This window comes from Pelodiscus sinensis, chromosome 18 (genome assembly GCF_049634645.1).
Source record: "Pelodiscus sinensis isolate JC-2024 chromosome 18, ASM4963464v1, whole genome shotgun sequence".
Taxonomy (NCBI): domain Eukaryota; kingdom Metazoa; phylum Chordata; order Testudines; family Trionychidae; genus Pelodiscus; species Pelodiscus sinensis.
In genome coordinates this window covers 28523954-28547317 of record NC_134728.1, presented here as the reverse complement: position 1 = coordinate 28547317, position 23364 = coordinate 28523954, and the positions used below count along the sequence as shown (strand labels likewise).

The 23364-nt window shown below is 46.8% G+C and overlaps 2 protein-coding genes across 8 annotated transcripts in view; both read right to left on the bottom strand.

Annotated features, from left to right (window-relative positions):
• Positions 1 to 23364, bottom strand: part of PTPRT (protein tyrosine phosphatase receptor type T) — a 1030325-nt gene that overhangs the window by 233237 nt on the left and 773724 nt on the right. For all 7 annotated transcript variants that reach the window (XM_075901349.1, XM_075901354.1, XM_075901347.1 and 4 more), the window contains one exon: positions 2232 to 2505. In XM_075901349.1, coding sequence (XP_075757464.1) covers positions 2232 to 2505 — 274 coding nt within the window. The remainder of the gene's footprint in view (positions 1 to 2231; positions 2506 to 23364) is intronic.
• LOC142818867 (uncharacterized) lies at positions 9635 to 12292 on the bottom strand. Its single transcript, XM_075901355.1, has 2 exons — positions 10347 to 12292; positions 9635 to 10003 (listed from the first exon to the last, which is right to left on the bottom strand). The coding sequence occupies exons 1-2, from the start codon at positions 10917 to 10919 to the stop codon at positions 9899 to 9901; spliced, it is 678 nt and encodes a 225-aa protein (XP_075757470.1). The 5' UTR covers positions 10920 to 12292; the 3' UTR covers positions 9635 to 9898.

Here is a 23364-nt window from a genome sequence, read left to right as displayed (position 1 = left end):
CTTGGGCTGCAGTCCCTACTGGGGAAGGGAGTCCTGCATAAGGGGGACCCTTGGGAAAGAGGGGTTGAGGGAGGATATGTGTGGGGGAGTACGGGTAGAAGGAAAGCCTTGTACCCGGGGGGGTTGTGCCATCCCATCCTCACACAGCCCTGCTGCTGGGGGATGGAAGTGGCTTCATAGGGGGTGGCTTCTAGGGGGAGAGAGGGAATGGGAGGGGGGCGGGCACCTCCCAAGGGCTCAGGCACTCCCTCTCTCGTTCTCTGTTTTGTGTTTGTTTGTCTCCTTCTGCAGGTTGTGAGGGCCATCCACTCCATCGTGCTGTGGAGGGTCATCTGCCTGGGAGACCTGGACCCGAATGTGGCACTCACCTGAAGATCCCTCCCCGGTGTCAGAGGAGGCCTGGGAGATGTCCACGCTCACAGGAACAGGTTCTAATGAGAGCGTGACAGTGGCCACATCGTCTGCCTCCTCCTCCGGCAGCTGTCCCTGGTCCTCCTCCTCTGCTGTGACCTCTGACAGGCGTGTCAAGGCCGGAATCCATGACGATGGGTGGGGAAGATGTTTCCCCATCCCCCCCCAGGAATTGGTGCAGCTCCTGGTAATAGGGGTAGGTGTGGGGTCTTGCCCTGGAGCGCAAGCTGCGCTCTGTGGTTCTCACGTATCACTGAGAGTCCTTTCACCTTACTCTGGATGTGTTCCAAGGTCCAGGGTGCATGTCCATGCTCCCAGGGACTCGGCCACGTGCTCAAAATTATCGGTGTTACACCTCTTGGAGCAGAGATCCTGTAATGTCTCCTCCTCGCCCCACAGTTTGAGGAGGGAGAGGATCTAAGCTCCGGACCAGGAGGGTACCTGCCTCTTGGTCCCTCTGGGTGGGTCTTGGGACCCCTGGGGCTACTCCCTGTGAGGACCAGGAGGGTCTCGGGGTGCAGGGGCTTGAGGCTGGGCCATGGGTGGCAATGCCTGTGGCAGGGAGAGCCACGCAGTCAGGGTGCTGCTCTCAGGCCGGCTTCCTTCCACAAGGCTTGTTCAGGGGTCCAGTAGCTTTAAGAGGGGTTAGGAGACAGGAACTATAGGATTGTGATTACTTTGGATGGAGTGGCCACCAGGGCATCTGTGTTATTTCCTGGAGGCCTCTTCTTTCAAAAGAAATCTCTCTTCCTCGTCCACACATGCCTTTTTCCAAAAGAGCTCTTTCGGAAAAAGACTTCTTCCTCAAGAAAGAGGATTACCAATGCCGGAAAAAACCCTCTGATCTTTCAATTTAATTTTGAAAGAACACGATTGCAGTGTGGCTGTAATTGATGTTTTTTCATGAAAAACTGTGTAGTGTAGACATATCCTATGTAGGTAGTTTATCTTTGCAATATGGTTTGGGAGAAAGTACTGTTTTGCCCTTTCAGAGGAAATACTTACATGAATTTATTAATGGAAAGGAGGACTAAATAGAGTACTTCTGAAAGTACTAAGAATACCTTGGACAATGGCAGAATGCAGTAAAATTGCTAATAAGGTGGAGGATAAAATGTTCCATCTCTTGTTCCAATGATATGGATAATATTTTGACACGGCAAGGGTATCGCTTGGGAGCTGGGAATAGTAAAGAATATTCTCAACCTCTTTCCACAACACAGATTAATATTTCTAGCCATAGCTTGAGCTTTTCTAAAGGCTGCAGGAGAATAAGGCACTTAATTCATAATGAAAGCCTAAGATGCCTCTTAAATTTCACTTCAGCTGAAAATCCCAGCTGTAACTGCTGAACTAGGATATAGCCAGAAGACTAGAGACTAGTCCTCTTGTCTAGATTTGTGTATTTTTCTTGTTTCATAACTTCTCCCCCAGGAATGACAAATTTGGAAGTGAAGATAATCTGGAAATAGAGGCTCTGTCCTATAAAGGGACATTAAGGTCCTTCCCTGGAGTTAGTGTAACTTAAAGAGAAATAATGCACCATCGAAAGGAACATATTGCAGGAAATATAACTAGCTCCCTGTGTCTGGGGTATTTCAGTAACACACAACTCTGGTAATGCCAGATGCGCCATGTACAACATAATGTTCTTCTGCATTTTTCAGTGGAACAATGCATCAGAGGCCAAAGCAGAGGATCAGTAGTGGTGTTTCATTTCCCTTGGGCTTTCTAAGGAAAAAAGTGTGAACTTTTCAGATGTGAAGAGATAGAGGTGGCCCTATGTACACAAAACCAGTATCAGTTCTTGCTGCACTTACTCCATTTGCTTTGCTGAGAGCCTGGAAGTAGATGCTGTAGCTTTTCAGTGGTGAGAGAGGAGCATTCCAATAGCCATTGTAGGTCTTGTTGTCGCCCACTGTAAAGGGCTGCGTGACGAGAAGGTTGATGGGCTTCAGCTCGGCCGCAAAGTAATGGGGTGAGTCAAAGCTGGAAGCATTCTTGTAGCTCACCGGGACAGAGAAGCACTCAATGATGTCTGCAGCCCTCCGTGCTTTCTGCAACCTCTCTTCCTTGACAACAAGTTGATAGACACTGGGGTGGAGGAGGAGAGAGAGAGATGAAGACAAGGTTAGACTACCAAGAAGCTCCAAAACAAAGTAAGAAAAAAGGCAAACCTAGTGAGATGGGAAAATGTAGTGTTAATAACGAATGCCTTTCAGCGGGATCCTTTTCACAGTTCTGAGGTATATAGACACTTCTTCCCGCCCCATCCCCCCATGGCTGCATTCCACCAGTGCTCTGTGGACCAGATTCTGAATTCAATGGATTTGTTCCAGATATGGTCTGATTAAAATGAGTAGAGATTTCAGTCTTATGTATGTTTGTAAAGCACTCTGGGATTCTCTTAGGATGAAAACGTGTAGCATTTTATTACATGTATATGGCAAAATTAATATGAACAATGAACTGCAGTAATTAAAGGTACTGGGTCCTGCCATGAGTTCAGGTAACTGGACTCGACCTCTTGAAGTCCCTTCCAGTTCTAGTTTCCAAGATTCTAAAGAAATACGTTCCAGTAACAAAATGTGTCGAGATGCATTTGGAAAATTCACAAAGTAGAATTGCACTGTAGGAAGTACCAATGGCTTTCATCACACCCTGCACCAAAAGAGATGGCAGTGTTTGAAAGTAGTGATGATGAATGCCTTTTGAAATGATTTAGGTGAAGGATGTATGTTATTTTATTAAAACTAGTTCAAAGTCATAACTTGGCATAATACAGAGTCTCTCAAAGTGGTCAGCAAAACCACTTTGAGAAACCTGCTAATTGGCTGCACTGGTGTGTTTATTTACTCGCACCACGGCCATGGAGCTTTGCAGCTTCCATTGGCTCCAGTTCACCATTTGCAGCCAAGGAGAGCTGCAGGAAGTGGTGTGGGCTTGGCCACTGCTTCCTGCAGCTTCCCTTAGCTGCAAATGGCAAACTGGAGCCAATGGGAGCCGCAAGTCTCCATAGCCGCAGCACCAGTAAATAAACATACCAGCACGGCCAGTTAGTACTTTCTCAAAGTGGTTTCGCAGACCACTTTAAGAAACACTGGTATAATATGTACTTGTGCATATTATATATTTGCTGCTACCTCTGTTCTTCAGGGTTTTTCCTGGAGCAGAACTACCGAAATGGAGAAAGAATGCTCTCACAATAATTTCTCCATTCAGAGTCTCCTCCTAAACCCCCAATAGCTAGAAGTTGGCATTTTCATTGAAGCAGGTATGTTTCTATCCCTTCCAACACTTTGTTTGCATATTAATGCAATTTTGGATATTCTATCTATGTAAAAGTCTAATCCCAATTAGTATCCCAGGGTGTATCTAGACTACAGAGTTTTTTCGCAAAAAAAGTGGCCTTTTTTCAAAAAAACTTTACCTGCATCTAGACCGTGGAAAACCTCATTTATGAGGAAGAACGCCTTATTTCGAAAGTTCTCTTTTGAAAAAAGGTGCTATGTAATGCAAACTATGCTTTTTTGAAAAAGGGCATACAGACTGCCTGGGTGCTCTCTTTCAAAAAAAAGCGACGAGGAGTCCTGTGGCACCTTATAGACTAACTGAAGTGTAGGAGCATAAGCTTTCGTGGGCAAAGACCCACTTCGTCAGATGCATCTGACGAAGTGGGTCTTTGCCCACGGAAGCTTATGCTCCTACACTTCAGTTAGTCTATAAGGTGCCACAGGACTCCTAGTCGCTTTTGCAGATTCAGACTAACACGGCTACCCCTCTGATATCTTTCAAAAAAGCAGCTTGCTTTTTTGAAAGTACTGGTTGAAGTCTAGACTCTCTCTTTCGAAAGAGGCTTGCAGTCAAGACGTAGCCCCGTTAAGCTCTTGTTCTCAGTGATACTTTGTAACAAATCTTGAAGCTTCTACCACAGTTTTACAGACCCAGTTAGGATTGCAAAGTATCCACTTTGCTTTGTTTTCTGTCACAAAAGCCTTAAATTCAGCACTGCTACAACTGTGACAGGCACACTGACTGCTTAACACTTCTTATCCATTTGACGAAGAATGAGATACCACTCTAGTCATTTCAGTTTTTGTCAGGGTATTCACATGTGTTGCCCTCACCTGTCTAAGTTGAAGCTAGTTCTTTGTCTATTTAGACAGGAGAGATCTATGCAAAGATTGGAAACAGCAGTGCATTGTTCTAGTGTCTTTTAGAGGCTCGTTGTTGCAGAAAAATTGGTCTGAAAAACTTGTAACACACCACCCTCTCATCAGCTGTCCCATAGGAAACATGGGCAGGACAACTAAAGCAGACCAGAGAAATCAAACAGCTAACCTGCACATTTAGGATATGTCTACACTACAGCACTAATTCAAACTAACAATTCGAATTAGTTAATTCGAACTAAGCTAATTCGAACTAAGCTAATTCGAACTAGTGCATCTAGACCTAAAAACTAATTCAAATTAGTGTTTTGCTAATTCGAAATAGCATGTCCACATTGAGTGGACCCTGAACTGAAGTTAAGGCTGGCCGGAACAGGTGCCGGCAGGGCATCAGGTTAGGACTTAGAGCAGGGAGCTGCTGCCTCAGGCAAGCTGAGGGCTGTGCTTAAAGGGACCCGACCCCCACCCCGGACAGACAGTTCTCAGGGTTCCCCGCTTGCTTGTCTACCTCAATGAGGGACAGCAAAGCAGTCCTGTCTTGGAGTGCCCTGAGTGCTTGCACCAGGCACATCACAGCACTTGGCATCAGCCCGGCTGCACTTGCCGCAGGCTGCCATCCGGGAGGGGGGGGGGTCAATCGGGCAGTTGTCAGGATCCAGGAGACCCTGCAGGAGAGCTTCCACCCCGAGGAGCCCGCAGAGCCATCCCAGTCCTCCCCATCGGGGGCTCGTACCCCATTCCTCCCTTACCTCCTTCCACTTACCCCTCCCTAGCCCCCCTTCCTGATGTAAAAAATAAAGGACACATATGTTCAAAAATAGAAACTCTCTTTATTTAACAAAACTGGGGAGGGGGGGATTAACCTCTGGGGAGACTGGGAAAAGGAGGTAGGAGAGGGGAAGAGAGAGGGTGGGAGAAGAGAGGGGGAAACCTGGGAGGAGGGAGCTGGAAGGGGGAAGCCAGGGGGGGGGGGGAGGAGGGGAAGTATAAAACTATGGTACGCCATATCTTCAGTACTGTGTACAGATGTGGTCTCCTCACCTCAAAAGAGATGTTTTGGCCTTGGAAAGGGTTCAGAAAAGGGCAACTAAAATGATCCCATATGAAGAGAGGCTAAAAAGACTGGGACTTTTCAGCTTAGAAAAGAGGAGATGGAGGGGGGATATGATAGAGGTCTATGAAATCATAAGTGGTGTGGAGAGGGTGCATAAAGAAAAGTTCTTCATTCGTTCCCATAATAGAAGGATTAGAGGACACCAAATGAAATGAATGGGTAGCAGGCTTCAAACTAATAAAATAAAGTTCTTCTTCACAAACCAAATAGTCAACCTGTGGAACTCCTTGCCACAGGAGGCTGTGAAGGCTAGAACTATAATAGAGTTTAAAGAGAAGTTAGATAAAGTCATGGAGGTTGGGTCCATGGAGTGGTATTAGCCAGGGGATAGGAACGGTGTCCCTGGCCTCTGTTTGTGGAAGGCTGGAGATGGATGGCATGAGACAAATGGCTTGGTCATTGTCTTCGGTCCATCCCCTCCAGGGTAGCTGGTATTGGCCACTGTCGGCAGACAGGCTACTGGGCTAGATGGACCTTTGATCTGACCCAGTTTGGCCGTTCTTATGTTCTAAGCTCAGGGCTCAGGGTCGGGGGTCTCACTGGACCACCTTGATTTCCATGCAAACCTGCTCCTGGGTTCGCATGTGGCCTTTGGTGGCCAGGCTGGCAGCTATCCTGCCCTAGATGGCCACTTTCCTGTGCCTAGTGCGGAGGCCTCCCCCCAAACCTGGATGCGAGCATCCCTCATCCCTAACCCCAGTCTGCTTCTTAACTCTCCCTCTTGTCAAGACATCTTCTCTCATGGCCACACACCCTACTCCAAACCTGTTTCTGCACCCAACTCCCACCCAGACCTTGCATCCTTACCCACTTCTGCACCCCACCTCCCTTCCGGATCTTGCTCCCCATCCCTATCCCACTCACTGGCAGCCCTGTCCTAGACACTGAGCCCCTCATTTTTGTCCCCACTCCTGAGTCTAAGGGGGATTGATGAAATCCACTAAATCTGGAAGCCCAGAAAAGTTCAACTGAGAAGCGGCAGCGGTACCAATCCCAACTAAATCATTACAGCCAGGGCTTTGTCAAGTCTAGACTTAAAAACCTCTAGGGGTGAAGATTCCACCACCTCCCTAGATAACCTATTCCAGTGCTTCACCACCCTCCTAGGCTGTGTCTACACTGCACCCCTTTTCTGGAAAAGGGATGCAGATTAAACACATCGTTATTGCAAATGAAATGGGGATTTAAACATCCCCCGCTTCATTTGTATAAACATGGCTGCCGCTTTTTTCCGGCTCGGGGCTTTGCTGGAAAAAAGCGCCAGTCTAGACAGGGATCTTTTGGAAAATAAAGCCTTTTCCGGAAGATCCCTTATTCCTGATTTTAAGAGGAATAAGGGATCTTTCGGAAAAGGCTTTATTTTCCGAAAGATCCCCGTCTAGACTGGCACTTTTCTCCGGCGAAGCCCCGAGCCGGAAAAAAGAGGCAGCCATGTTTATGCAAATGAAGCAGGGGATGTTTAAATCCCCGCTTCATTTGCAATAACGATGTGTCTAATCAGCATCCCTTTTCCGGAAAAGGGGTGCAGTGTAGTCACAGCCCTAGGCTATGTCTAGACTGCAAGCCTCTTTCGAAAGAGGCTCTTTCGAAAGTATCTTTCGAAAGAGCCTCTTTCGAAAGAGCGCGTCTAGACTACAAAAAATCGATCCGCTTTTTCGAAAAAGAGCGTCCTGACTGCTGGACGCTCTTTCGAAATTCAAAGCCACCCGGAACTGCTTCTGCAAGGGCATGGGGGCAGCATTTCCTTCCAGGTGCTGCTGCCTGCCCTTTGCAGGGACGCGTGGTTAAAGGGACACTCCTGAACACCCGTTGCTCTGCTTCTGCAGCTGCCTTTGCTGTCCCTCTAGGAGGTAAGCAAGGCATTGCAGTGCTGGTTTGGAGTGCTCAGCTTCCTGGGACACCCCAGCAGCTTTTTTCTGTGGAGGTTTTTCTGTTTTAGACCCGTTTTTTTGGCATGGAGCCAGAGCTGCCCCTGGGCAGGCGATGGCCCCACACCATCATATTGCAATTGTTGCTGCATCTGCATGACACAGTCATGAGGCTACTTCCCCATCTGGACCCAGACCAGAATCGGTACGAACGGATCGTCCGTCAAGCAGCCGCACTGCCCTTGCCTCCAAACTTCTTTGTGGACAGGCGTGTTTGGAGGCTTGAAACCAGCTCTGACTGGTGGGACTGGCTCGTGATGGAGCTCTGGGATGACCAAGAGTGGCTACGCAACTTCAGGATGCGAAAGACCACTTTCCAGGAGCTGTGTACCTGGCTCGCCCCTGCTCTGCAACGGCAAGACACCCACCTGCGGCCCGCCATCCCCCTGGAAAAGAGGGTCGCCATTGCCCTCTGGAAGCTGGCAACCCCTGACAGCTACCGCTCCGTGGGACACCAATTTGGAGTGGGCAGGTCTACTGTTGGATCCATCCTGATGGAGGTAAGTCATTGTCTGGGGACAGTCACAGTTTGGGGTGGGGGAAAGGGAGACTGTCAGGAAGAGCAAAGTGGAGTGGGAGTGGGAGGGAGCTCCTCCACTCACCCTGAATAGTTGGGGGGGGGTTCTGAGGAGGGGATTCCCGGGTGTTTGAGAGGGAAGGTGGGTGGTGGGTTCTCCTCCTAAGAGATAAGGCACCCCTTCTAACATTTTGTTGTCTGTCTCGTTCTGCAGGTGGTGAGGTCCATCAATTCGGAGCTGCTCAACAGGCTCGTCTGTCTACCAGATCTGGACAGCGTCATGGCCGGCTTTGCTGCCCTCGGCTTCCCGAATTGCGGAGGAGCGCTCGATGGGACACACATTGCAATCCGTGCACCGCCCCATCGAGCAGCCCAATTCATTAACAGAAAGGGCTACTTTTCTATGGTCCTCCAGGCCCTGGTCGACCATCGTGGCCAGTTTTCTGACATTTTTGTTGGGTGGTCAGGGCGGGGCACATGATGCCCGCATCTTCAGGAACTCGTACCTGTACCGGAGGCTTCAGGCAGGAACATTTTTCCCGCATCACAATTTTGCGGTTGGGGATGTGCACATGCCGGTGTGCATAGTGGCTGATGCCGCCTACCCCCTGATGCCGTGGTTGATGAAGCCCTACACTGGCCACCTGGATGGGAGCAAGGAGCGGTTTAATGCTCACCTTAACCGGGCTCGCAACCAGGTGGAATGTGCATTCGGACGTTTAAAAGGCAGATTCCGGTGCTTGCTCACACACCTAGACATGGGGGAGAGCAACATCCCTGAGGTGGTGGCTGCGTGTTGCGTTCTCCATAACCTGGTGGAGAGGAAAGGGGAGGCCTTCCTACCAGGGTGGGGTACAGGTGCTGATGGCCAGGAGAGGCACTTTGCCCAGCCCCGGACAGCTGCCATCCGCCAGCTGTTGGCATACGGGAGGCCCTACGGGAGCAATTCTCAAGTGGAGGCCACTGACTCTACTGAGGGGCTTCTGCCTGGGGACTGGGCCCTGGCCCAATAGAAGCTTTCCTCCACAACCCATCTCCTGACCCTGTTTGGACAAATCATTAACACCAGGGTTTGTCTCAAAATAATATGTTCTGTTTAATTTTTTTAAATATCTCTCAAAAAATAGTATAACTGTTGCAAACATAAAAAAACTTTTGCTCATTTTTGATGTTGACAAAACTATGTACAATAAACATCTTGTTGAACCCTTTCTTTGTGATTTAACTGGGGTGATGGGGGTGCTTGAAACCTGTAGGGGGGGAAGGTGACTTGAAACCTGGAGGGGGGGAAGGGGACTTGAAACCTGGAGGGGGGGAAGGGGATCAGGTTGCACGGTGCTTGCCTGATTTCCCTCTCCTGCCTGGGCCTCATGTTCGGGGTCCACCATGGCCACGGGATCGGGTGGTACACCTGTCGGTTGGCTGGCTGGGGTGCTCTTGGGATGTGGAGGCCTGGAAGAGAGGAGGGCCGGGGGAGAGAGGGGCTGGGGAACTGGGGGGACTGGGGGAGAGGGAGGTCCAAGGGGGGAAAGGGATGCTGTTGTGGAAGGGGGGTTTGGTGGGGCGGGGTCATGGGGTGCTGGAGGAGCAGGACCAGGCACAGGAGCAGGCAAGCCGCAGACCTCCCTGAGAGTGGCAGTCAGGGACGTGCGCTGCTGGACCAGCTCCTCCATCAGCCGGTCACGCCACCGATCCTCTGCCTCTGCCCTCTCTCTCAGGATGGAGTTGAGGTCCTGCACGGCCTCCACGTGCTGCCTCAGGATGTCCGCATAGACACGCCTGTGTCTGCAGCTCCCATGTCCCCGAGATGGAGATGGAGGTGGGGCTGGGGTGCTGCGGCCCTCTTGCACGGCTGGTCCGGCTGTGGAGGAAAAGAAGAAGACACAATCAGTCCTAAAAAACTGGACTCTGTAGCACTTAAAATACTAACAGGATGGTTTATTAGGGGATGAGCTTTCGTGGGCCAGACCCACTTCCTCAGATCAGAGTAACACGGCTACAGTTCTATCACAATCAGTCATGTGTGCAACAGCTGTCCAAAAGGGCATGCCCTCTCCTTGAGACAGGGGAATCAGACATTGTGAAGGTTACACTGTGTGTGACCTGGGCATCAGCCTGAGCATGACAAGTTTCCCTTGTGCATCACCCACTGTGCACCCACCTACCTCCCCCCCCCCGGTGTTACACAACCTCACTGCACTCACCTGCTGCTTCCTCTCCTGCGCCAGATGACACCTGGGAGGCCTCTGGGGTCTGGGTGACTGGCTCCAGGGTGAGGGTCGCCGTCTCCGCACTGTCCTCCTCCTCTGGCACCATGTCCCCATCTCCAGACTGCTCTGGTCCTCCTCTGGAGCGTCCACCACAGGGTCTGCCAATCCTGACTGGACAAACCGCCATGGTGTGTGTGCTTCTCCACTGCCACCCAGGATCTGGTCCAGCTCGCTGTAGTAAGGGCAGTAGTAGGGGGCTGCCCCAGAACGGGAGCTCTCCTCCCTGGCCTTGACGTACCCTTGCCACAGCTCTTTTACTTTGGAGCGCACCTGGTCCTGGGTGTGGGGGTAGTGGCCCTTCTGGGCCAGGGCCTCTGCCATGCGGCCATAAATGTCGGCATTTCGCTGCCGGCTTTTGAGGGCCTGTAAGGCCTCCTCCTCTCCCCAGAGCTCCAGAAGGGTCTTGAGCTCTGGGCCAGACCAGGATGGTGCCCGGCGTTTGGAGCCCCTGGCTGGGTCCCCAGAAGGCTCTGTGGAAGGGCCAGGAGGGTCTTGAGCCTGGGACATGCTGCAGCAAAGTAGCCGTGTGCTCTGGCTCCTTTGCTGCAACAAGTGGCTGTGAGGGTGCCTGTCCCTTTAAGAAATGGCTGCAGACAGGAACCAGAGACATGCAACCCATGCCCCAGATTGTCCACCAGGGCTTCTTCCTGGAGGCCAATATTTTCGAAAGAATGGCCTCCCCACGTCCACACTCACTTATTTTCGACGGATCTCCGTCGAAAAAGGCGTTCTTCCTCGTGGAATGAGGAGTACCGCCGTCGAAAGAAAAGCCGTGTTCTTTCGATTTAATTTCGAAAGAACGCGGCTGTAGTCTAGACACAGGGGAAGTTTTTTTGAAAAAACCCCTGAGTCTGGACACAGCCCTAGTGAAATAGTTTTTCCTATTATCCAACCTAGATCTCTCAACCTGTAACTTAAGACCATTGCTCCTTGTTCTGCCATCTGTCACTACTGTGAACAACCTTTCTCCATCCTCTTTGGAACCTTCCTTCAGGAAGTTGAAGGCTGCTATCAGATCCCCCCTCGCTCTACTCTTCTGTAGACTCTTCTGTAGATCCCTCAGTATCTCCTCATAGGTCATGCGCTCCATCCCCCTAATCATTTTGGTCGCTCTCCGCTGGACCCTCTCCAATGCATCCACATTCTTTCTATAGTGGGGGCCCCAGAACTGGACACAATACTCCAGATGTGGCCTCATCAGAGCTGAATAAAGGGGAATAATCACTTCTCTGGATCTGCTGGCAATGTTCCTCTTAATGCAACCTAATATGCCATTAGTCTTCTTGGCTACAAGGGCACACTGTTGACTCATATCCAGCTTCTGATCCAATGTAATCCCTAGGTCCTTTTCTGCAGAACTGCTACTTAGCCAGCATGTACCAATGCTTGGGATTCTTCGGTCCCAAGTGCAGGACTCTACACTTGCCCTTCTTGAAACTCATGAGATTTCTTTTGGCCCAATCCTCTAATCTGTCCAGGTCACTCTGGACCCTCTTCCTGCCTTCCAGCTTATCTACCCCTCCCCCTAGCTTAGTGTCATCTGCAAACTTGCTAAGGGCGCAATCCATCCCCTTGTCCAGGTCATTAATAAAGATGTTGAACAAAACTGATCCTAGAACTGATCCTTGGAGCACTCCGCTAGAAAGCAACCTCCAGTCTGACATCGAGCAATTGATCACTACCCTAGTCAGCTTTCTATCCACCTTATAGTCCATTTATCCAATCCATATTCCCTTAACTTGCTGGCAAGAATATTGTGGGAGACCGTATCAAAAGCTTTGCTAAAGTCAAGGTATATCACATCCACTGACTTTCTCATATCCGCAGAGCCAGTTATCTCATTATAGAAGCTAATCAGATTGGTCAGGCATGACTTGCACTTTGTGAATCCATGTTGACTATTCCTGATCACTTTCCCCTCTTCCAAGTGCTTCAAAATGGATTCCTTGGGGATCCCCTCCATGATTTTTCCGGAGACTGATGGAGTTCCACAGAAGGCTGTGCGCTACATGAAGAAAAACTTCTTTTTGTTTGTTATTTATTAATTTCATCTAGTGACCCCCCCCCCAGTTCCTAATGATTCCTAACATTCTGTTCGCTTTTTTGACTGCCGCTGCACATTGAGTGGATGTTTTCAGAGAACTATCCACAATGACTTCAAGATCTCTCTTGAGTGATTGCTAAATTAATCCCCATCATTTTATGTGTGTAGTTGGGGTTATTTTTTCCAGTGTGCATTACTTTGCATTTATCAGCATTAAAGTTCATTTCCCGTCACCTAGTTGCCCAATCACTTAATTTCGTGAAATCCTTTTTAAGCGCTTCACAGTCTGATTTGTTCTTAACTATCTTGACCAGTTTCATGTCATCTGCAAAGTTTGCCACCTCGCTATGTACCCCTTTCTCCAAATCATTTATAAATAGGTTAAATAGGATTGGTCCCAGTATGGACCGTTGGGGGACACCACTAGTTACCTCTCTCCAGTCTGAAAATTGACCATGTATTCTTATCTTTTGTTTCCTGTTCTTTAACCAGTTATCAATCCATGAGAGGACCTTCCCTCTTATCCCATGACAACTAACTTATTTAAGAGCCTTTTGGTGAGGTACCTTGTTAAAAGGTTTCTATAAATCAAAGTTCACTATATCCACTGGATCCCTCTTGTCCACATGCTTGTTGACCCTTTCAAAGAACTCCGATAGATTAGTAAGGCATGATTTCCCTTTACTGAAACCATGTTGACTTTTCCACAACAAAGTATGTTCATCTCTGTCTGACAATTCTATTCTTTAGTATAGTTTCAACTAATTTGCCCGGTACTGATGTTAGATTTAACAGTCTGTAATTGCCAGGATAACCTCTGGAGCCCTTTTTAAATATTGGCATCACATTAGCTATCTTCCAGTCATTAGGTACGGAAGGTGATTTCAAAGATAGGTTACAAATCACAGTTAGTAGTTCCCTAATTTCCCATTTGAGTCCTTTCAGAACTCTTGGGTGAATGCCATCTGGTCCCAGTGACTTGTTACTGATAAGTGTATCAATTTTTTCCAAAGCCTCACCCTTTTCCCCTCTGCTGCCATGTCTCCCACCCTCCTCTCATCCCATGTGCTTCCCTGGAACTGCTGCTACCTCCCACCTATTACCCCACCCCTCACCTTCCTGCAGTCCCAGCTCCAGTCTCGGCATATGGGCAGGCTGTGTGGCAAGTGGCTGCCCTGTGTGCCGAGACTGGAGCAGGGGCCACAGTGCTTTTTTTAGTACCGTGGCCCAGGCTCCAGCTCTGGCAGCTGCCACTACATAGTTCCGCCCCATGAAGCAGCTGGGGCCACAGCTGTGGGATTTTGCTGAGGGGATGGGTGGGACTGAAATCCTTTGTCTGTGCCTGAACAAGTGTGCAGCTTACAGGGAACACTGGTTAGGTCCATTAATACTTATTAGCCAAAATGAGTAGGAATGATGTCCCTAGTCTCTGTTTGTCAGGAGCTGGAAAAGGATGAGAGGAGAAGGCTCACTTGATGATTACCTATTTCTGTTCACTCACTCTGGGGCATCTGGCATTGGCCACTGTTGGCAGACAGGATACAGGGCTAGATGGACCTCTGGTCTGACCCAGTATGGCCATTCTTATGTTAGGTGATCTCAAAGCCATACAAAGATACAATCCCTTGGCAGGCTATGGCAAAATATTTTGTCTGCTTCCTGGTTCCAGTCACTTTCTCCCAGGGTGAATGGGGGCCAGGATAGCTGAGAACACCGGCTAGATTATCTAACCTTGTTTGAGCCACTTTGCATTGTTCAGGAGGTCAAAATTACCATGCTGTGTCACTCCAGATGGCCTGCTATGAATTTCCCCTATTATAGGGGAGCTCGCAGCTAGTGTAGCTGGCCTCTGTACAACAGTTGTCCCCCATTCTGTCAGGAGTGGGCATGTCGGGGCTCAGAGGAGGTGTGCTGGGGGCAGAGCAGTGCATGTCTGCACTTCGCCTGTTCTTAACTGACCTTTAGCCTTTCATGATCTAGTGTAACATACACTAAGGCAGTGGTCACCAGCCAGTAGATCGGGATCTACTGGTAGATCTTGGAGCCTCAGACAAGTGATCCTGACTGGTCTGGCGGGGAGGCTAACGTGCCAGCACTTCAGCGGCCCTGCTGCTCCTGCCGAGCCATCCACTAGGAGCCTCCTGCTTGTGGTGCAGGGTGAGGGAGACAGAGGTAAGGGGGCGCTGATGTCACTGAACCCTTCTCCTGTACCCCATCTTCACACAGTGAGGAGGGTGGGGCGTCGGAGACGGGGCTGGCAGGGGTATTTGGGTTTCAGGTAGATCCTGGACTGACAAATTCAAAAAATGATCTTGTGCTTAAAAAGGTTGGAGACCACTGCACTAAGGCTAGGACATCTTTAACATCAGGAAGCAGTACTTGGCTCTCTGTGCTTGATTGCACAGCATATTTTGGCTCAAGAGAGGACACAGGACATAATATTCACCCTTTTGAGGGAAACAACATCATGTACCAATATTGACTTCTCTGGCCACTCAGGAATGTGTGCTGGTTGGCAGTGTGGGAAGTCACACCCAGCTTCATTCTTCGCTTATCCAGTGGCCTTCCCACTCATCCAATGCCTTGTATGCTCCTTCTTCAGTTCTCATAATACTGCCTTCTGTACATACACCTTCTGCACATTGCCCTCTGTTCTCCCCTCATGGCTTTCTCATGTGTACCTTTTCTCTTTTTAGCAAACTCTGCTTTTTCATTCTTTATCTCTCTGCCAACCCGCCCCTCTGCTCTCAAGATGTGCTGCAGGGGGAGATGATGCATCTGAAATGGTCGCTGAGGCTTCTTTTTGTACTGTGTGTGTTTATGATAATCCCCTCATTCCACCTCCAGCCCTATTGATGCAATAGCCTCCTTTTCTTCTGGTTGCAAAAAATTGCACATTCATTGTGGAGGAAATTAACACCTCAAAGCAAACTATAATTAGGAATTCTTCAATTTGGTTTATGCTTTTTCAATTAGGCCCTCTATAATTTTAATCATGGGAACATTAACGTGTTTCTGGAATTTATAGACCTGTGGCATAATTAAGTCCTGAATTTTAAAAGCTACAACAGCAGAGCACAGCTTACTCATTTTCCCTTTCATTTGCATTTGTATGCTACCAACAACTGTTGAGGGAGCACCTGCTATTATCAGTAAGTCCACTTCCCTGTAGCAGGGGCAAGAGGAAATCAAGGTAGCACAGAACAAAGGCCACACCCCCCATCTCTAACTGTAGTCTACTGTCTTGATTCAAAGCATAACTTAGCAGTTGTAGCAAACCTGTGCACCACTCTGAGATGGGAACATCTGCCAAAGGCTAAATGACCACAGTAGGCCAGGAGAGCCTTTGTATTGTCTTCAATGGGCTTTGCCTCCAGGATTGAGAGTCTCACAATTATTTCACTTGTCATTGATGTGAAATTTGAAACCAAGTTATGCAGCTCACATGTAGCCCCATGTGGGCTAATGAAGAGTTTGTTTAAACTAGGAACCATGAAACAACTGTAGAAACTGCTTTTATGAATGAGTAGCCTCTCAAATTGGCAATTGTAGTCAACAAGCTCTCTTTGTTTTACCAATTGACAGCTGAATGAGAGAAAATGACCACCAATCTGTGATTCCCAATTTAAAGTTCTGATTTAATTAACTCTTGGATTGCTGGAATTTAACCTCACAGTTTACCTGGGTGACATGAAAGATTTATGCCCAATACTCATCTCAAATGATTCTCCAGACTTTATAAAAAATGCTACAAAACGCTATGCTAACAAAACTTCAATGTACAGTTAATAAAATAGATTCTGACATAGAATATCATTTCTGTGTGATTTAATTCAGTGGCTCTCAACCTTCCCAGACTACAGTACCTGTTTCAGGAGTCTGATTTGTCATGTGTACCCCCAAGTTACACCTTACTTAAACACTACTTGCTTACAAAATCAGACATCAAATTACAAGGACAGGGGCAGCAAACAGGGAGTTTTGAGAGGGAGTTCTCCAGGGAAATGAGGAGCAAATACAGGGCCCTTGAAGTGAGTGTGTCTGCAGTGTGTGTTTGTGGGTTACTTGCTGTGTGCTGAGCTTGTGTTTGTCTGTTTGTCTGTTTGAAGGAGCGTGTGCTATGGCAATTGGAAGCTGTGAGCTTCTAAAGGTTTGAAATCTAGAAGCCTTTGTTAATTCGCTGAGCCTTAGTCAAGGGGCAGGGCTATCAGGAAGGCCAGGACTTATAAAGCAGTGAGTCAGCGACCAGGCAGCTTTGCGAATGGGGGCAACAAACAGGGAGTTTTGAGAGGGAGTTGGGAAGGGGAGTGGGAAGGGTCCAAGGTACACTTGCTATTCTTTATAGTTTAATTTAAAGGTTTTAATCATAACTTCCTGATTTAACTAGAAACCCTATCAATAACCTAGGTAGCTGTAGAAGAGAATGCAGGCAGAAGCTCACCAGCAGAGTGGGGGCTATCCTGTTTATTGCACTCAGTGTAGCATGCATGATTACCTGCCCTATGGGCGGGTGGCATAGGTGTGCATTCGGTACAAGGAGCTTCTGGCCCTCAGAGACTGCATGTGGGCTTTGGAGGCCAGAATGGCTCAACTGGAGGAGCTGAGGGAGGCAGAGAAGTACAGTAATTCCTCATTTAACACTATAGATGCATTTTGAAAATGTTTGTGCGAAGCAAAAACGTACTATGCAGGGTCAATTTTCCCATTAAAAATAATGGAAAAGGCAGGGGTTGCATGTCATGTGGAGGTGGCAAAGTCAATTTTTTCTTGGTGCTGGGTCGTCAACATCAACATTAGGTATCTAGCAACACATGATAACTAGCAACACAAGTCACTGCGGTTTGTTAAAACACAAAGATAAACACGTGAGTGAGCGGAGGAGTGCTGTGACCAGGTGTATTCATCTGCTCATGCGTATTACCACTGTTTTCACCAACTTACACCACCATGTGAAGTAGTCTGCCACTTGATTATTTTTGTGTTATTTTGGGAACAGTCGTGTTATTCAAAAAATGTTCCCTAAAAAAATCATGCTATTGCGAAAACGTGTTAAGCGGACACGTGTTAAATGAGTAATTATTGTATGTAGATGAGGCTTTCCAGGACACTGTAGAATTGTCCCTCCTCCGGTCAGACAGCCTCTGTGCTGTTAAGGAAGATGAAAGTCTCAGGGAATGAGAGCAGTCAATGGGAGCAGAGGGAAACCTTTCCATAGTTGGGACCATCCTTCCAGATGTTGGGGTATCCTCTCACACTTAGGTTACCTCTCTGGGGGAGGGAACTTCAGTCAGTAGGAAAAGGCAGGTGTTAGTAATGGGAGATTTGATCATTAAAAATGTTGATAGCTGGGTTTGCCTGGTGCAAAAGTTGCGGATCTCTCGAGGCATCTCGATAAACATATGTGTAGTGCTGGGGAGGAGCCGGTGGTCGTGGTACATGTAGGTACCTATGACATAGAGAAGGGTAGCAGAGATGTCCTGGAGGTCAAATTTAGGCTGCTAGGAAAAAGACTGAAATCCAGGACCTCTATGGTGGCATTCTCAGAAATGCTTCCAGTTCCACGCGCAGGGCCAGGTAGGCAGGCAGAGCTTCAGAGTCTCAATACGTGGATGAGACGATGGTGTAGGGAGGAGGGGTTTAGATTTATAAGGAACTGGGGAAACTTTTGGGATAGAGGGAGCCTATAAAGGAAGGATGGGCTCCACCTAAGCCAAAGTGGATCCAAACTGCTGGCACTTAACATTAAAAAGGGCACAGAAAAGTTTTTAAACTAAAAGATGAGGGAAAGACAATTGGTGCAGAGGAGCACGTGGATCAGACAGAGAAGTCTCTTAGAGGAGTGTCTATTGATAGAGATTCTCTACGTTTTAGTCAGGAAGAGAGGATGGAAGAAGATAAAGTATGGGCCATATCAGATGAAAAACATTAATAAAACAGAATCTGACACATCAAAAAAGGGCAGACAAATTAACAGTGACAAGTTTTTAAAGAGCTTGTACACAAATGCTAGACGTCTAAAAAATAAGATGGGTGAACTACAGTGCCTCGTGTTAAAGGAGAATACTTATATAATAGGCATCACAGAAACCTGGTGGAGTGAGGACAATCAATGGCACACAATCATCCCAGAGTATAAAATATATCGGCAGGACAGAACAGGTCGTGTGGGTGGGGGATGGCACTACATGTGCAAGAAAATTTAGAATCAAATGAAATAAAGATCTTAAATGAATCAACATGTTCCATAGAATCGCTATGGATAGTAATTCCCTGCTCTAATAAGAATATAACAGGAGGGCTCTATTATCGACCACCTGACCAGAACAGTAATAGTGACTATAAAATGCAGAGGGAGATTAGAGAGCCTATCAAAATAAAGAACTCAATAATAGTGGCAGATTTCAACTATCCCCATACTGACTGGGTACGTGTCACCTCAGGACAAGATGAAGAAACAAAATTTCTTGATATTTTAAATGACTGCTTCTTGGAGCAGCTGGTACAGGAACCCACAAAGGGAGAGGCAATTCTCAATTTAGTCCTGAGTGGCACGCAGGATCTGGTCCAAGAGGTAACCATAACAGGATCACTTGGAAATAGTGACCATAATATAATAACATTTAAGATTCCTGTGGTGGGAAGAACACCTCAGCAGCCCAACACACAAGGCATTTAATTTCAAAAAGGGGAATTATGCAAAAATGAGGAGGCTAGTTAAACAGAAATTAAAAGGTACAGTGACTAAAGTAAAATCCCTGCAAGCTGCATGGACACTTTTCAAAGACACCATAATAGAGGCCCAACTTAAATGTATACCCCAAATTAAAAAACATAGTAGAAGAACTATGTTGTGGTTTAACAAGCGTGTGAAAGAAGCCAGTTTTCGTGTCTGTTTGTCCATCTGTGAGTCTGTGAGTCTGTTCAATAACTTCTCCTATATGGTACGATCTAGGACTTTTCAGAACTTAAAGCAAGAAGCACAGTCTGGTTGTGCCAGGACAATGGGATATGCATGTAATGTGATTGCTTCTCAAATGGAAAGGGAGATCTGTGAGAGCAGGGACAGTTCTACTCCAGAATGAGAACAGGAGGAGTGCAAGCAAGTGTGCAGCTGCCACCCCAACTGCTCCATAGAGCTGCCCTAGCTTCCCTTTCTGATTTTTTAACCACATTCAAAGATCCCTATGAAAGAGATGGTATGCAGATCATGTAGCATAAAACAGCCATATTTATAAAGACTGCTAAATAGACTAAGGCTATGAAATGACTTGTTCAGGGACTCAGATGAAGAGTACCAGATCAGAATTTTCATCTATGACACCCACTATCCAACCTTTCTGAGGCGAAAATATAATGGTTCTGTGGAGATTAAAATCCCAAGGGAACATACTCAGTTATACAATACTATACATATAAACTCAGAACCATTAGATTTATTTGGTAAATGTTGATTTCACCATACTCACAGAAACCAATGACAAAAAATTTCATTAATATCAATTACAATTGACAAATAATCAAATTTAGAAAAACGTTGCTTGTAGAACTTATCAGAGTTTGATTTAAGCATATTTAATTTGTATATTTTAACATGGAATGTCAACAATTTGCATTTTGACAGTTATAAATCCTTAACTTTTTGAATCGTGTCTATTGCCATTAAATAAATTATTGTCTGTCCCCTATAACTGCTAACTACTATGAATATTTGAGTCGAATTTTTTTGAAAAATAGTTACAATCCATAATTTTGCATAATTTTAAAACTGAATAGAAAATATTATGGAACATAGATTAAAAATAAGCATCAATATTACCCATTGAACTTATCTAATCTATGTATATATTTTAGAGAGTTTGTGCTTCTGTCTGTCTGGCCATAAGTCCGTCCGTCCATCTATCTGTGAGTCCGTTTGTTCAAGAACTCTGCCTAAATGGTAAGAACTAGGACCATCAACTTTGGTAGGCAGCTTCCTCTTATCCTAACTTAACACAAAGTTAGGGCTTGGTTGTGCCAGGAAAGTGGGATGTGCCTGGAAATAGAGGGAAGGATCTGAGAGTAGGTACAGTTGTGCTCTGCAATGATCACTGGGGCAGTGAGTGCGGGGACACTTAGACTATGTCTACACTGCAACACTATTTTGGGATACTGGAATATCCTGTGTCTTCACAGCAAGCCCATTATTTCAGGCTCACTATTCTGACGTCTCTGTGTACCTCATTCTACAAGGAGTAAGGGACATTTCAGAATAGCGGGTTGTTTCAAAATTTGGTAGTGTGGAGACAAAATAAGCTATTGTGAAATAGCAACAAAATAAGATACGCAATTTGCATAGTTCAAATTGCTTAACTTATTTTGAGTTACGGTGCAGTGTAGATGCATTCTTACACTGCAGAGTGATCACTGGGGGACAGCTGCATCAGGAAGAGGGTAAGTAGCTGGGGCTGGGGCTTTCCATTTTGCTGGCCACTGGCCATGGGTAAGGGGCCCCCGTCTCCAAAGCCCTCCCCTGCAGAGCTCTGGCTGTGCTGCTCTGGCCCTGGCAGCAGCAGAGCTGGCAGCAGCTAGAGAGCTCCAGGGGGCAGGGCAGCATGGACTATGAGGAGAGGGACCTCCCCTGCTCTGGCAAATTCCCCTGTTCAGGACCAGTAAGGTCCCAAGGGTGCCAGACAAGGGGGCTGTGTCTACATTGGCACCCTTTTCCAGAAAAGGGGTACTAATGAGACCAGTCGGAATTGCAAATGCCGTGGGGGATTTAAATATCCCTCGCGGTATTTGGATGAACATGGCTGCCACTTTTTTCCAGCTCGGGGCTTTGCCGGAGAAAAGCGCCAGTCTAGACGGGATCTTTCGGAAAATAAGCCTTTTCCGGAAGATCCCTTATTCCTGATTTTAAGAGGAATAAGGGATCTTCCAGAAAAGGCTTTATTTTCCGAAAGATCCCGTCTAGATTGGCGCTTTTCTCCGGCAAAGCCCTGAGCCGGAAAAAAGCGGCAGCCATGTTCATGCAAATACCATCGGGGATATTTAAATCCCCCACGGCATTTGCAATTCCTACTGGTCTCATTAGCATCCCTTTTCCGGAAAAGGGTGCCAATGTAGACACAGCCGGGAAGTCCAACCTATACTGAAGGTGATTTTGAATTTAGTTAATTTTAATTCTAAATGAAACTGATATACACTGAACCCTTGTTTGAAATAACTTACGTATGATTTTTTTTAGGCTACACTAAATTCTCTGTACTCCAGCTAAACTCCAGCAGACCAGACTTAACAAACACCAAGTAATTTATGAGACTACATCATCTGTGTATTAGTTTTAATTACATACTCACAGGCTTCCTCTCAAAAGCCACAGAGGCAATGATAAAAAGAATGATTAAATGATTATGTCTGTAACCACAAGGGTACCTCTACACAGCACCCTTACTTCAAAATAAGTTATGCAATTTGCGCTACACAAATTGTGTAGCTTATTTCAAGGCTATTTCAAAATAGCTAATTTCAAAATTTGACACTGTCTATACAGTGCCAAATTTCAAAATAAAGTGCTATTCCAACAAGTCCTTTAATTCTCGTGGAATGAGGGTAACAGGGACGCTGGTATAGTGCACACGTTATTTCTAAATGTATTTAGAAATAAAGGGCATGTTTAAAAATATGGATTTGCTATTTCGAGATACTTCCGGTATCCTGAAATAGCCCCGCTGTCTAGACATAGCTTAACTATGTGGTTACTACTTAAATCTCCACAATAGACACATGTGTAATAGAAATCTGTAAACCTGGAAAAAAAGGCCTATATATAAAAAGTTCAGTAGAATCTGTCATACTGGATCAACCAATGAGTCATCTGCTTGTGTGCCCTGGAAATAGTCAGTACTGGAAGCTTGAGAAGAAGGTGTATGGAAACCCCTTTATGCACCATTATCACCACCACTTAGAGAAAGTTTCTTCCTAACCCAGTAGTTTTGCTTTTAAGGACCATTTTGGTTTAGGATGGGTATGGAGATTGGTAGTTCCAGGAGGGAGTGTGATTTGGGTAGGTGGAGCAATGCCTACTAGACAGCTAAGGAGCATAGCCACCTTGCCAGCCTGCTCCATGACATAGGATCCACTGACTAGTTGTGAAGAAATGAGCTTATAACTCTTCACCTTTGGACAAGCCTTGTATGTACCTTGTGCTTTTCAAATAAAAGGAGTGAGATGTGCTACAGGTGCAGGAAGGGTTCCCCAATGGCACAAGCAAACCCCAAATGATCAAACAGTACCACTTCACTTAATTAGGCACCACTAGCATGCAAATAAACAAAGACATACTTCAATGAGATCAGGGCCCTGCTATGTTAGAAACAGTACCTTCACACAGTGAGGGTTTGTCTACACTACCACCTTAGTTCGAACTAGGGTGGTTAATGTAGGTAACCGAAGTTGCAAATGAAGCCTGGGATTTGAATTTCCCGGGCTTCATTTGCATATTGCCGGGCGCCGCCATTTTTAAATGTCCGCTAGTTCGGACTCCGTGCCCGCGGCTACACGCGGCACGGAGTAGGTAGTTCGGATTAGGCTTCCTATTCTGAACTACCGTTACTCCTCATGCAACGAGGTGTACCGGTAGTTCAGAATAGGAAGCCTAATCCGAACTACCTACTCCGTGCCGCGTGTAGCCGCGGGCACGGAGTCCGAACTAGCGGACATTTAAAAATGGCGGCGCCCGGCAATATGCAAATGAAGCCTGGGAAATTCAAATCCCAGGCTTCATTTGCAACTTCGGTTGCCTACATTAACCACCATAGTTCGAACTAGGGTGGTAGTGTAGACACACCCTAACAGACTCTGCTCTAAAAATACTTACAATGTATCTCCTTTAAGTTCCAATTACTTAATTGCCATGAAAATACCTTTCTA